The sequence below is a fragment of the Hippopotamus amphibius genome, chromosome 5 (genome assembly GCF_030028045.1).
Source record: "Hippopotamus amphibius kiboko isolate mHipAmp2 chromosome 5, mHipAmp2.hap2, whole genome shotgun sequence".
NCBI lineage: Eukaryota > Metazoa > Chordata > Mammalia > Artiodactyla > Hippopotamidae > Hippopotamus > Hippopotamus amphibius.
The window spans coordinates 72216628-72230716 of NC_080190.1; the positions used below are offsets into that span (position 1 = coordinate 72216628).

General features: G+C 42.1%; 1 protein-coding gene across 1 annotated transcript in view; it reads right to left on the reverse strand.

Moving 5' to 3' along the window:
- Positions 1–11626, reverse strand: part of NRBF2 (nuclear receptor binding factor 2) — a 31040-nt gene extending 19414 nt beyond the window's left edge. The window contains exon 1 of the mRNA XM_057734776.1: positions 11386–11626. Coding sequence (XP_057590759.1) covers positions 11386–11415 — 30 coding nt within the window. The 5' untranslated portion in view covers positions 11416–11626. The remainder of the gene's footprint in view (positions 1–11385) is intronic.
- Between the last annotated feature and the right edge of the window lie 2463 nt (positions 11627–14089).

Genomic DNA, 14089 nt, shown 5'->3' on the forward strand with positions numbered 1-14089 from the left:
CCAAACCAATTGAGCTGGAATTTTATTTATTTTCTTCTTAAAGTATCAATATTTATCAGGAAACTTAAGATAGAAGAGGTAACAAAACACTCTTCAGGAATTTTAACTCCATGAGCACCTAAATATATAAGACAAATATTAAGAAACCTAAAGGAAAAAACAGACAGCAATGTAATAATAGGGGACTTTAATACTCCACTTAAATCAATAGATAGCTCATCCAGACCACAAAAATCAATAAGGAAGCACAGGCCTTAAATGACATATTAGACAAGATGGAACAAATATATATAGAACATTCCATTCAAAAGCAACAAAATAAACATTCTCCAAGTGTTTATGGAACATTTTCCAGGATAGATCATATGGTAGACCACAAAACAAGTCTTAATTTTAAGATTGAAATTAAGAAAACAATCCCATTTCCAATTGCATCTAAAGCAATAAATACTTAGGAGTAAATTTAACCAAAGAGATTGAAGACCTATACACAAAAGCTATTAAATCACTGACGAAATGGATTCAAAGTAATAGTTAAAATATTTATACTACCTAAAGCAATACACAGATTCAATGCAATCTCTATTAAAATTCCAATAGCACTTTTCACAGAAAGTGAACAATCCCAAAAGTTGCAGAGAAACACAAAAGACTCACAAACAGCCAAAGCAATATTGAGAAAGAATAAAGTTGGAAGCATCACGTGCTTTGATTTCAAACTACCTTACAAAGCTATAGTAATCAAAACAGTATGACAGCATAAAAAGACACAAAGATCAATGGAACAGAGAGCCCAGGAACTTCCCTGGTGGTGCAGTGATTAAGAATCTGCCTGCCAGTGCAGGGGACAGGGGTTTGGTCCCTGGTCCAGGAAGATCCCACATGCTCCAGAGCAACTAAGCCTGTACTCCACAACTGTTGAGCCTATGCTCTAGAGCCTGTGAGCCACAACTGCTGAAGCCTGCACACCTAGAGCCCATGCTCCACAACAAGAGAAGCCACCACACGGAGAAGCCCATGCACTGCAATGAGGAGTAGCGCCCACTCACCGCAACTAGAGAAAGCCCACAGATAAGACAAAAATTATAAAATAAACTTATTAAAAAAAATAGAGCCCAGAAATAAACCCATGCATAAATGTTCAATTAACAAATGCCAAACAAGCCAAGAATAGACAACAAGCAAAGGACAGTCTCTTCAATAAATGAAGATGGGAAAACTGGACAGCCACATACAAAAGAATGAAATTGGACCACTATCTTATATAACGCACAAAAGTTAACTCAAAATGGATTCAAGAACATAAGACTGGCAACCATAAAACTCCTCAAAGAAAACACAGGTAGAAAGCTCTCTGACATTAAATCTTGGTGATAAATTTTTTAATTGACACCAAAAGCAAAAGCGACAAAAGCAAAAGCAAACAAGTGGCGCTACATCAAACTATAAAGCTTATGCCCAGCAAAGGAAATCAACAACAGGATGAAAAGCCAACCTACCAAATAGGAGAAAACATCTGCAAATCATGTACCTGATAAGGGGTTAGTATCCAAAACAACAGAAAGAACTCACACAAATAGCCAAAAAAAAAACAAAAACAAAAACCAAAATATCTGATTAAACAACAGGCAGAGGATCTGAATAGACATTTTTCGTGGTTGTGTTTTCATTTTCTTCAGAAATATACCCAGGTGGAACTGCAAGATAGTACAATAGTTGTGGGGTTTTTTGGGTTTTGTTTTGTTTTGTTTTGTTTTGGCCACACTGTGCCGCATGTAGAACTTCCCAGACTAGAGACTGAACCTGCGCCCCCTGTAGTGGAAGTGCAGAGTCTTAACCCCTGGAGCACCAGGGAAGTTCTGGTAGTTCTATTTTTAATTTTTCAAGGGACCTCCATACTGTTTTCCACAGTGGCTACACCAATGTACATTCCCATCAACAGTGCACAAAGGTTCCCTTTTCTCCACATTGCCACCCAACACTTGTTATTTCTTATCTTTTTGATAATAGCCATTCTAACAGGAGAGAGGTGATTGTGATTCTTTATTTATTTGCATTTCCCTGATTAGTAATGTTGAGCACCTTTTCATGCATCTGTTGGCCATCTGTCTGTCTTCTTTGGAAAAATGTCTATTCAGATCCTCTGCCTGCTGTTTAATCAGATTTTTTGCCTTTTTTCTTTTTTTCTTTTTTTTTGATATTTAGTTGTATGAGTTCTACCTGATATTTTGGATACTAACCCCTTATCAGTTATATGATTTGTAAATATTTTCTCCCATTTGGTAGGTTGCCTTTTCATTTTGTTGATGATTTCCTCTGCTGGACATAAGCTTTTTAGTTTGATATAGCCCCAAAAGATTATACTTTCTTGGTATTCTTTTGTTGCTTCAGTTCTTATTTTCTTTGCTTTTCTATCAGTAGTTGTGGTAAGCAGCTTCTGATATGGCTTCCAATGACCCCTCTTGGTATTCACAACCTTATGTAATCTCCCCTCCTCAAATCTGGGTTGGACCTAGTAGTGACTTGCATCTAAGGAACAGAATACAGCCAAGGTGATGGCGTGTCATGTCCATGACTAGGTTACAAAAGACTGTTCAGTTCCATCGTGGTAGCACTCTCTCTCCCTTGCTTATTTTAATGAAGCCAACAGTCATGCTATCAGCTGTCCCAAGGAAAGACTCACATGGGAGGAAATGAGGTGGCCTGCCAACAGCCAGCAAGGTACTGAAGTCCTGGATCCAAAACCCCTCAAAGAACAAAATCTTGCCATCACCCCTATGAGTGAGCTTGAAAGCAGCTCCTGCCCCAGTGAAGCCTTCAAGTTGGGACCACACCCCCAGCTGACCCTCACTTTGTCTGTAGCCTTATGAAAGACCCTGAAGCAAAGTCCCTAGCTAAGTCATGCCTTTATCCTTGACACAGAAACTGTGAGAAGACAAATGTGTGTTGTTTTAAGCTGCTAAATTCTGGAAAAATTTATCTTAATAGGTACAGCATCTGTCTTTTTTTGTAAGCTGCCTCAAACTTTATTTGGAAATAGATGTTTAAAGAGGGAAAGCAGTGAGACTTCCCTGGTGGCGCAGTGGTTAAGAATCCACCTGCCAATGCAGGGAACACGGGTTCAAACCCTGGTCTGGGAAGATTCCACATGCTGTGGAGCAACTAAGCCCGTGTGCCACAACTACTGAGCCTGTGCTCTAGAGCCCGAGAGCCACAACTATTGAGCCTGCATGCCACAACTACTGAAGCCCACAAGTCTAGAGCCTGTGCTCCGCAACAAAAGAAGCCACTGCAGTGAGAAGCCCACACACTGCAACAAAGAGTAGCCCCCACTCACCACAACTAGAGAAAGCCCGCATGCAGCAACTAAGACTCAATGCAACCGATAAATAAATAAATAAATAAATAAATAAATAAATAGGGAAAGCAGTGACTGGCCAGTCCTTACAGGGCTGTGACATCCTATCGCTGAACACTGGGCATATTAGCTTTTGTGATACCACAATCTCATATTAAAGCACTTTCTGGCATCTAGGGTTTACAATAAACTGACTTAATTTTGTTTTGAGAATCCTTTGGAAATTCTTATGGAAACTTGTACCTCTGATCCAGGGAGGATGGAATCGCTGGCACTGGTTTACCCTTCAAATGTAAACAACTACAAAGCTGGGCAAAATATATAAAAACAACAGTTTACAGACAGGGAACAAAAAGTAACGGAAGTAAATAAAAACATAAAAACAAAAAAACCAACCCAGTAACAGAAGGCCACATTTTCAAGAAAAGGGAAATGCACAAGCTGAAACTTGCATTCACCCTTTCCTTCTGAGTGCATTTTCCAAAATCGAGTGCAGGAAAATAAAGCCCAAGCAGAAGGCAGTATCTCACTGGGCAAAGGAGATGGGGACTGCAATGAAAAGGCTAGATTGTGAGGAGTCCAGAGTTGGAGGGAAGTGCAGTGAAGACACCCTAAAAATATGCATCAAAAATCCTCTCAGGTCCTTGGCTAACATCTAAGCTGCATATGAACAGGGTGCAATTCCAGGAAGCTTAGCAGAGGCTCTTAGCAAAGAAATTAGGAGCTACACGGTGCTGGGGAGACAGGGTGCAATTTGGGCCTAGAGAGAGTATAACTTTGGTGAAAATATGGGTCTTTAGGTTGAGACCTCAAAGTCCAACCCTGGGAGTAAGGACTACATTCTAGGCATTAAGGGTAAAACTGAAATAGACCCAACCTGATAAAGCCTAAAATCAAGCCTAGACTGGATCAAGGTGATCTGCTAGTATTTTAATCACCAGCCAGAACAACTGAACATACTTTGGAAGAAGATAAATTCAGAATCTCTACAACACATCATCCACAGCGTGTAACACACAATAAAGTTACTAGGCATGTCAAGCAGGAAAACGTCGCTGATAATAAAGAGAAAACAGAAACAGACCCACAGATTATCCACATGTTGGAATAGCAAGGACCTCAAATAACTATGCTTAAGGTGTTAGAGAAAGGACACAATAGATGAAAAGAAAACTAGAGAATGGGATAAAAGTTCTGTAAGAACAGGGATTTTGTCCTATTCACTGTTGAATCCTTGATGTCCAGAAAGTATCTGATAGACAGTAATTGCTCATAATGTTGAGTGGATCGATGAACAGTTAGTTGGATGGAAGGATGGGAGAGGTTATGTTGAGGGTTGGTAACAAAACCAAAGATTCTTTTTTTTTTAACCAAAGATTCTTAAATGCCAAGAGAACATTACTGTATTTCACAGAAACTATCAGAATAAAACTCTGCATCACAATCTAAAACAACTATACATACGCATATACCTCTATATAGCGCAAGAGAAAACCAGTTATTGGTACATTTATTTCATTCACTATTTCATCCATCCAATCTTCAGGACATTTTAACCAGCAGCTTCCTGCTCCCTGAGTAAAAATGAAAGCACAATACTACAAAATGTTCTAAAACCTTTATAAAAAGTACAACAGCTTCAGATTTAGTAATGTCTTACTTCATGTGCCCTGTACAAATTCCTCGCTTGCTGAATTCTCCTCAGAAACAGCCAACACTTTTCACCTGCCCTACCCCTCTCTGTGAAATGCTCTTCTTCCTAGCCAATCAATATGATTCCCATGGAAGCTGCCATATTTTTATATTACCTAGTCACCTAGACACCTAAAGAACCCATTCCAACACATTTTCAAACTTAGGACCAGAGAGTATGTCAAGAAAATTTTAAGTGGTTATAACTAATGTGATATTCAGGAGTTAGCCAGGTGGAAAATGTAGATCTGAAAAGAGAGAAGGAGTACAACCACAAAGTTTGAAGAGGCAGAGTGGGAAAATCTGATTATCTTTGAGTCCCAGGTCCCACAAATTCTTAGACCCACCTACACTACAGTCCTGTTGTTCCTGCACCTTTCTCTTGATTCCAACAAATTATCCCTTTTGATTTAACCTAATTTGAAGTGGGTTTCTATCACCTGCAACCAACAAAAATCCTAACTACAGCTAGATACCAAGTGACTGCTCTCACCAAGAACTACACGCCAAACTGCCTCAAAACTACAGGTTTGGGACTTCCCTTGTGGTCCAGTGGTAAAGAATCCGCCTTCCAATGCAGGGGACACGGGTTCAATCCCTCGGAACTAAGATCCCAAATGCTGTGGGGCAACTAAGCCCATGTGCCTAAACTACTGAGCTTGCATGCTACAAACTACAGACCCCACATGCTATAACTAGAGGGGGGCCCATGTGCCACAACAGAGCCTGCGCATCACAACTAAGTCCTGATGCAGCCAAAAAAAATAAAGACAATAAATAAGTAAAATAAATATTAAAAAGAAAAAAACTACAGGTTCAATATTGTCTTCTTTCCCAAATGAAAACAGTATTACCTTCTATTACTTTCTACTTATTTCTATGTCCTTGGGGAAAGCTGTATGTAAAGATGAAAAGGAACACCATAGCAAACACAATAAGGTGGCAGAGGAAAATCTAATGTACTCTTCAACCTTGTGGTAGTGTCTTCAATGGAGAGGAAAGGAGAAAAGTCCCTCACTCCCCGTTTCTAAGTCACTTACTCTGAGTCTCCTAAAGGCAAGTAGTTCAAGTATTATCTCCTCACTGTAAGTACTGAATTGACTGTCTAAGTAATGTAATGCAACTGTATTTAGGATAATTACTCAAGTCTTAGAAAGGTCCAGGAAGACCTTTTTGGTTTTAAGTCAATTTCTACCACAGGCAGCTCTGCTGCATCTTTTTTCAAGATTCCAGTTTAGCTTGCCTCTTTTTTTCTTTTTTTTTCTTTTTTTTTTTTTTAAAGGACTGCCACCATCTGCTGTGAAGACAAATTACAGGATGCAACCCAGTAGTGAGTTCTGAAATCAATCTGTGGGTCACAACCAGCATTTAAGAAACTATAATAGTAAGACTTCCCTGGTGGCGCAGTAGTTAAGAATCCGGCTGCCAATGCAGGGGACACGGGTTCAACCCTGGTTTGGGAAGATCCCACATGCCGCGGTGCCACAACTACTGAGCCCACAGGCCACAACTATTGAAGCCCTCGTGCTTAGAGCCCATGCTCTGCAACTAGAGATGCCACTGCAATAAGAAGCCTGTGCACTATAACAAACAGAAGCCCCGCTCACCACAACTAGAGAAAGTCCACGTGCAGCAACGAAGACCCAACACAGCCAGTAAGTAAAATGAAAACAAATAAACTCTAATAGTAAGACTTCCCTAGTGGTCCAGTGGTTAAGACTCCATGCTTCCACCACAGGGGGTGTGGGTTCAATTCCTGGTCTGGGAAGTTCTGCATTGGGCGGTGGGGCAGGGCGGGGAGTAAATACAACAATAAAAAACTCTAATAGTAAATATTAGAGTGCATCACATATAGCACCACACACACACATGACATCATATATGACGTTTCAGTTTTTTACTTTTTTGTCTTGTTTGGGGTGAAATTTATGAGTGTCCCTGCATTTTGCACAATTCCAGGAGGCACATCCATTATGTAGAAAGCTCTGCAGTAATATACACTTAGGTATGTGTGTACTAGTCATCACATAAACATTTCTCATTGTGGATCACAGTCAAAACAAATGGTCAAACACTGATCTAACAGAAAGATCAGATATTTTATTTAGAATCTTGCTTTCAAATCCAAGTATCACCACTTACTCTGCAGTTCAAAGTTTTCATCTGTAAAAATGGGGAAATATCTCATATAGCTACTACGAAAACAAAAGAAATAATATATGTAAGTGCCTGAATGCCAACCCCACCACTTTCTAATTACTGGGTCTTAGTGCTCTACTGCCTCCCCCAGCGTTTCCATTAAGCCTAGCCTGCCCTGTGACAAGATGAAATTTTCGTTGATATTTTTCAGGGCAACAAGATTTTATTCTTATTGCCAATATAATTAACATGGAATAGTTACAAAGACCCCAATATGTACACGGCCATTCTTTGGACTATATCTGATTCCTTTTCTTAGATGAAAAGAGTTGAGCACTCTGAAGAGCAGCTCAGTTTCTCAACAAACATATACATTCTCAGCATTCTTAAAAGGGCCAAACACAGAGAATACAATTGTGGTCACACAGTCACATGGACCCTGTCCTTAAGAGTTTGCAGAGTAGGTAAGCAAAGCATGAGCAACCATAGTCATGTGTAAATTAAAGTCTGACATCACTTCCCAAATAGACTGCAAACAAAACAAAGAACTAGAAATTATCTCACACAAGTTTTGACATTTGCTACTAGCACTCACATTGCCAAAATTAAATGTATGGAAGGAAATGCCTAAATATACACTAAGTAATTTTATAAGCTACAATTTTTTCACATTAAAAATTGACAAAAAGGAAAAAACTGATGAAACAAAACTTTATTCAGAGTCCAAAGACTATTCCCCCCATGTAAATACAATTTATCCTATTTTTCTTCTGACCAACTTCAAAAACCAGAATATCTGTACTATATATTAAAATGACTATTTCAAATTGGTCTCTTCCATATCTTAAAAATCACCACGAGGCAATAAGCCTACAAGCCCTCACTGCAAACCTAACATAAAAAAAGTAATACTAGAGCAGAGGCACTAAATACTGACACAGAAGCTATAATTCAATATAGATAAGCACCATACTGAAATGAAATTTATAAGTACATTAACACAGAAGCATTGCTAGAAAGAAGTCATGATATTAAAATAAGGTGTGGTCCATACTGTATTTGAGTCACTGATCTAAATTACTTAATTTGTCCAGGCTTATTTATCTGTAAAACTGGGAAGCAATTCTTAGTAAATTCCAAGGATGCTCTGAGGACACATGATTATAAATCTAGGTACTGTAAGTCCTTATGCAGTCAACTTGGACTATACTATGATGTCATTTAAACAAAAGCTAGTATATACTAATGGGACATTCAAAAGCACTCAAAATCATAGCATTCAGAAGTATTTCTCATTTTGAGTCAATTGGATACTAGATTGAACATCTGCTGACATAAAAGAATGTGATAGTTTTCAAAAAATTCAGTCTTCTAACGAAAACACTAATTTGAAAAGATACATACAACCCAATGTTCACAGCATTATTTACAATTCCTAAGATCTAGAAGCAACCTACATGTCCATCAACAAGTGAATGGATAAAGATGTTGTGTGTATGTATATATACTTGCATGTATATATACACACATATATATGTATGTGTACACAGACACACACAGGAACACTAAGCCACAAAAGAATGAAATTTTGCCATTTGCAACAACATGGAAGGACTTGGAGGGTATAGACCTAAGTGAAATAAGTCAGAGAAAGACAAATATTGTATGACATCACTTATAAGTAAAATCTAAAAAATAAAACCAGTGGGACTTCCCTGGTGGTAGAATGGTTAAGACTCTCCCTGTCAATGCAGGGGGAAACGGGTTTGATCCCTGGTCCGGTAAGATCCCACATGCCTCTAAGCAACTAAGCCTATGCGCCACAACTACTGAATCTATGCTCTAGAGCCCACGAGCCACAACTACTGCAGCCCATGCGCTTAGAGCCCATGCTCCACAACACGAGAAGCCACCGCATTGATAAGCCTGTGCAATGTAATGAGGAGTGACCCCCGCTGTCTGCAGCTAGAGAAAGCCCACTTGCAGCAACGAAGACCCAAAAGCAATCAATCAATAAATATATGTTAAAAAATAAATAAAAAATAAAACCAGTGAATATAACAAAAAAACACACTCACAGATATAGAGAACAAACTAGTGGTTACCTGCAGGGGCAGGGTCAAGATAGGGGTAGGGGAGTAAGGGGCTACAAACTACGTGTGAAATAAATACGCTACAAGGATATATAGTACAACAGTGGGATTGGGAACCCAGTCTTCTAAAACTGAGTGACAACAAATTCAGAGGCCTGTCACTGGTGCCTCGCACAGGTAATTGTTAATCTCTGTTTCACTGTTACCTTCCATTAAACAGCTAGGCTAGAACTCAGATCTTTCAAATCTCAAATGGTTTAAGAATTCAAGATGCCAAATTTCTGATACATAAATTTTATGGCTGGAGTATGGAATTAAGCTAGACTCCTTAACAAGACTATTCAAAATTCTCCTCTATAAAAAGATGATACCACTGCCAACATTTAACTAATTTTTCCTAAATTGGTGATTCTGCTGCTCCATCTACAACTGTCACTCAGTTCCAGTCTTTTCATCAGTTACCACAGACTAGTGGGGCAGCTGGCTGGGGTTATGCTGCAGCAAGCAGCCAAATAAAGTGAAGTTAACTGGAACTGAACCAATGGTCATTTTGCAAGGACACTTGAACTTTGAAGCACTTTGTAAACCGCTGGTTATTTCTAATAATATTCCTGTGACGTTTCAGTACTGAGCCATCCGTTATATTTCATTGCCAACTATATGTCACTTTAAAAATAAGAAAAGTGCAAGACATTTCTCTGGTTTAAAAAAAAAATCACCAATCTAGTCCAATTCTTCTTAAGTGTAAACAACTCTTACCAAGGGGGGCAAGGTTCAACTTAATAAAACTGGAAGGCACTTCTCACAGCAGCTAACCTGGCACCATTCATCTGGGAACCACAGCTTTAGGTCCTAGAATGTTAAAGTTTTTAAACTCACCAAGTCCAAACCTTATTTTAGAAGTGAGATTTTTAAATTAAGAGTTTTGGTCTGATTATTATAACAGCTTAACTCTTACACTTCACTACATATCAGGGACTGTTCTGGGCCCTTTACACCTATTTACTCTATTAATCCTCACAACAAACCACAAAGAGTGAGGTCAACTAATTTGCCCAAGTTCACATAGTTATTAAATGACAAAAGTCAGAACTCAAACCCAAGCAGTTTAGGTCCAGAATCTATACTCTTAAACCACCAGGCTCTACTGCTTCTCTACAAAATGGTTTAAATCCAGCTCCACACAAGGGTTCTCAGAGTTCCAAGGTAAGAAACTGATAATTTTCCATACATCCTTTTTTTCCAATCCCACCATCACAGTTGAACTGCAAAAAGTTCCTCTTGTCTGTCTGCAACTTTAAGTAATCTAATTTTTGTATCCAAAACAGACAACACCCTCTCTGGGAAACCAAAAGGTGCAGTGGCCAGGTGCAAAAGAACTCGTGTTTCTCGTTGCTTTAATCGCTACACCTGAGATGCCTAAAAACACAATAAGTAAATGAGCCATCAACGCTTTTTCTGAGAAAGGCAAACATCTCCATATTTTCATCATGCCTAATGCGATGAAACTGAGCTAAAAACAGGGATGGCCTTGCCTTTTTTCTCCAGCTGTTTCTAATTTATTTGGGACAGGAAAGTCTCAGCTCACGCATCTGAATGCAGGTGAGAAGCGGGTGAAAGGAAACGGGGGTGAGGGAGGTTATGCTCCGTCTCTCCACAGCGACGGGGAGGCTCAGACTTCACACTCTGTGTCAGAAGTCAGAACCAGTGTCACACACCATTTCTGCCCTGCCGACTTCAGTGCTTCTCCAGGCTGCAGAGGTGGTTACGTGGCGCTTGGAGGCATTTCCTCCGGCCTGGAGAGGTGGCAACCCCCGCTGGTGGGAGCCCCTCGCCCAGGGCCCTGGGGCAGGGGGCTCCTGGAGGAGGCGGGAAATGGGAGGTGGGAGCTTCCCAGGGATCCCCGAGGGGCCGTCTGCGGTGGCTGAGCCGGAGCCGCTGTAGGGCCGCGCCTGCCTGCGCCCCCCAACCTTTAGGCAGGACTACTCGCGCCAAACCCGCCCCCCCACCCCACCCCGGCCTCAAGGGTCAGCGGCACGCCGAGACCCGGCTCCTGAGGCAAAGGTGCCCGACGGCGGACGCAACCCTCTGTGGGCCACTCACCAGGTTGAGGGGTCCTTCCATTACTTCCATAGACCCCGGGGTAAGCGGCGGCCTGAGGAAGGGGAACGACGGAGCCCGGGCACATGGATGGGAACAGCTGGAGAGCGCGACGCAGCGGCAGCGACTGCGGCCCCACTCCGCGCCCCGGGAGCCAGCGGCGGGCGCAGAGGGAGCGACAACCGCACCACTTCCTCCTCCGGCGCCGCGCCGCGGGCCCGCCCCCGGCGCCGCGAACACGCACGCGTCGTGACGTCACACGCGTCTGGTTCAAGGTGGGAGTGAGGACAGGGAGTGGGTGGAGCTTAAGGAAGGCGGGGCACGGAAGACGTACACTTTCTCGCGGGCCATCTTTCCTCTCGCGAGAAGTATGTCTTTAGCTTCTTGAAGACTCTTGGTACGTCACGTGAGGAGGTACAACCTTGTTGGAAGTTAAGTGGCTGACTTCTGCTGTTGGTCTCTCCCCTTTCCTTCCAGAGTAACTTTTCCCAAATTCACTCTGCTTCACCATATGCTCCCTTGCTCTCAAGTTCCCACCCTTATTCTTGCACCTGATTTTTTTTTCTTCCCCCAGAAATGAGATTTGAGCAGTGCTAAACCATGCATTGGACTGAAGGGAGACAAAGGAATGATTCAGAGCTGCGCCCTCAAGTTGCTAACAAGCTAATGAAGAAAATAATATGGGTCACAAGGACTTCCTAGGTGTCGGGATGGTTAAGAATTCATGTGCCAATGCAGGGGACACAGGTTCCATCCCAGGAAAATCCCACATGCAAGGGAGCAACTAAGCCTGTGCGCCACAACTATTGAGCCTGCACTTTAGAGCCTGTGGGCCACAAACTATTGAGCACCTGTGCGGCAACTACTGAAGCCTGCACACCTACGGCCTGTGCTCTGCAACAAGAGAAGCCACGGCAGTGAGGAGCCTGTGCACACCACAATGAAGAGTAGCACCGGCTCACGACGACTGGAGAAAGCCCATGTGCAGCAAGGAAGACCCAATATAGCAAATAAATTAATTAAATAATAAAAAGTGGGTCACAGATAACCATACATAATACTTGATTCATTTAGCAGTTATGTTCTAAACCACTATGGTGGGTTCTTTCTGCCAGGGTAAAAATAATTGTGACAGAGGCACCATGAGTTCTGCATATTGAAGGAAAATTCTTTCAAAAGCCTTGTGAGCTTGGTAAATCCCTGGCGGTCCAGTGGTGAGGACTCTGTGCTTTCACTGCTGAGGGCCCAGGTTCCATCCCTGGTCAGGGAACTAAGAGTCTGCAAGCCCCAGGATCTTAAAAAAAAAAAGCCTTGTGAGCTTGGAAGAGGACCCCAAGCTTTAGGTGAGATCCTGAGCAGAAGACCCATCAAAGCCATTCCCCAATTCCCGACCCATGGAATTTGTGAGGTAGTAAATGTGTGTTGCTTTAAGCCACTAAGTTTGTGGTGATTTATTATATGGCAATGAAAAGTATTTAGACCCCTTCAAGGGGATAAAATTCAGAGACAGTGCTTTCTTGATACACTATAACCATGAACAGTGAATTCATGTCACTGTAGTACTCCCACAGTGGCTGGCTCTGCAGTGGGCAGGTTTAATACCTCTAAGGGGAACTTAAGCGACAGCTGGATAAGGAAGGAGACTGTGTTTGAGAACAACTTCATCCCGATGGGCAAAAGGGGAGACCTGACAGATATACACAACCATGTCCAAATGGTGACATGCACATTGTACCTGCCAGCCCTATTCTCTGCCACTTGCTGTCATGCTGCTGGCCTGACCAGCCACAGGCTATGAAGACCATGCTGTTCATGGCCAGATCATCAAGGGAAGAGGTTGCAGGCCTACAAAGACTTCAGCCCTATCCAAGCTGCTTCCCTTGAAGTATGGGGAACAGCAGCTGTGCCTGAAGCTTGCCGCTGGCCGATTTTTGTACCTTCAAGTGTGTACCTTTTCAGACACAGGGAAGACTCCTGTGCCTATTAGGAAAAGCCCATTTATTTCCTGAGACTATCAGTAAAGGGTTACAGAAATCTCTAGGCCATCCCAGTTGGGGACATAGGTGGACATTCCTATTATTGAAGCAGAGATGAGAAAAGCTCAGCAGTATGTTCCTGCTGTGACTCAGCAAGGTGGGGCCAGGGGGCTTTGGGGGGAACATTTAAAAGCTGCAAAGCTTTTAGTGCTCTCTGTGGCTCACCTGGAAAGTGAATTCCATGTGAAAGAACCCAATCCTCAATGGGCCACTGAAGCAGGAGGGAAGGGGGCAGGGCACAATCTTTAAAAGAATGGCATAGCCTGAGGACACAATGTAAACTGATTAGAACCAGATAGGGGACTTCCCTGGTGGTCCAGAGGTAAAGAATCCACCTTGCAATGCAGGGGACATGGGTTTGATCCCTGGTCTGGGAACTAGATCCCACAAGCGGCAGTGCAACTAAGCCTGCGTGCACCACAACTACTGAGCTTGTATGCCTCAACTAGAGAGCCTGTGTGCCACAAACTACAGAGCCCATGTACTCTGGAGCCTGTGCCACAACTAGAGAAGAGAGAAGCCTGTGAGCCACAATAAAAGATCCCATATGCCTCAATGAAGATCCCATGTGCTGCAACTCAGATCCAAAGCAGCCAAAAAAATCTCCCAAAACACCAAATTGTCTTAAAAAAAAAAAAAAAAAGACACCAAATAGGTCCAAGATGGCAGGC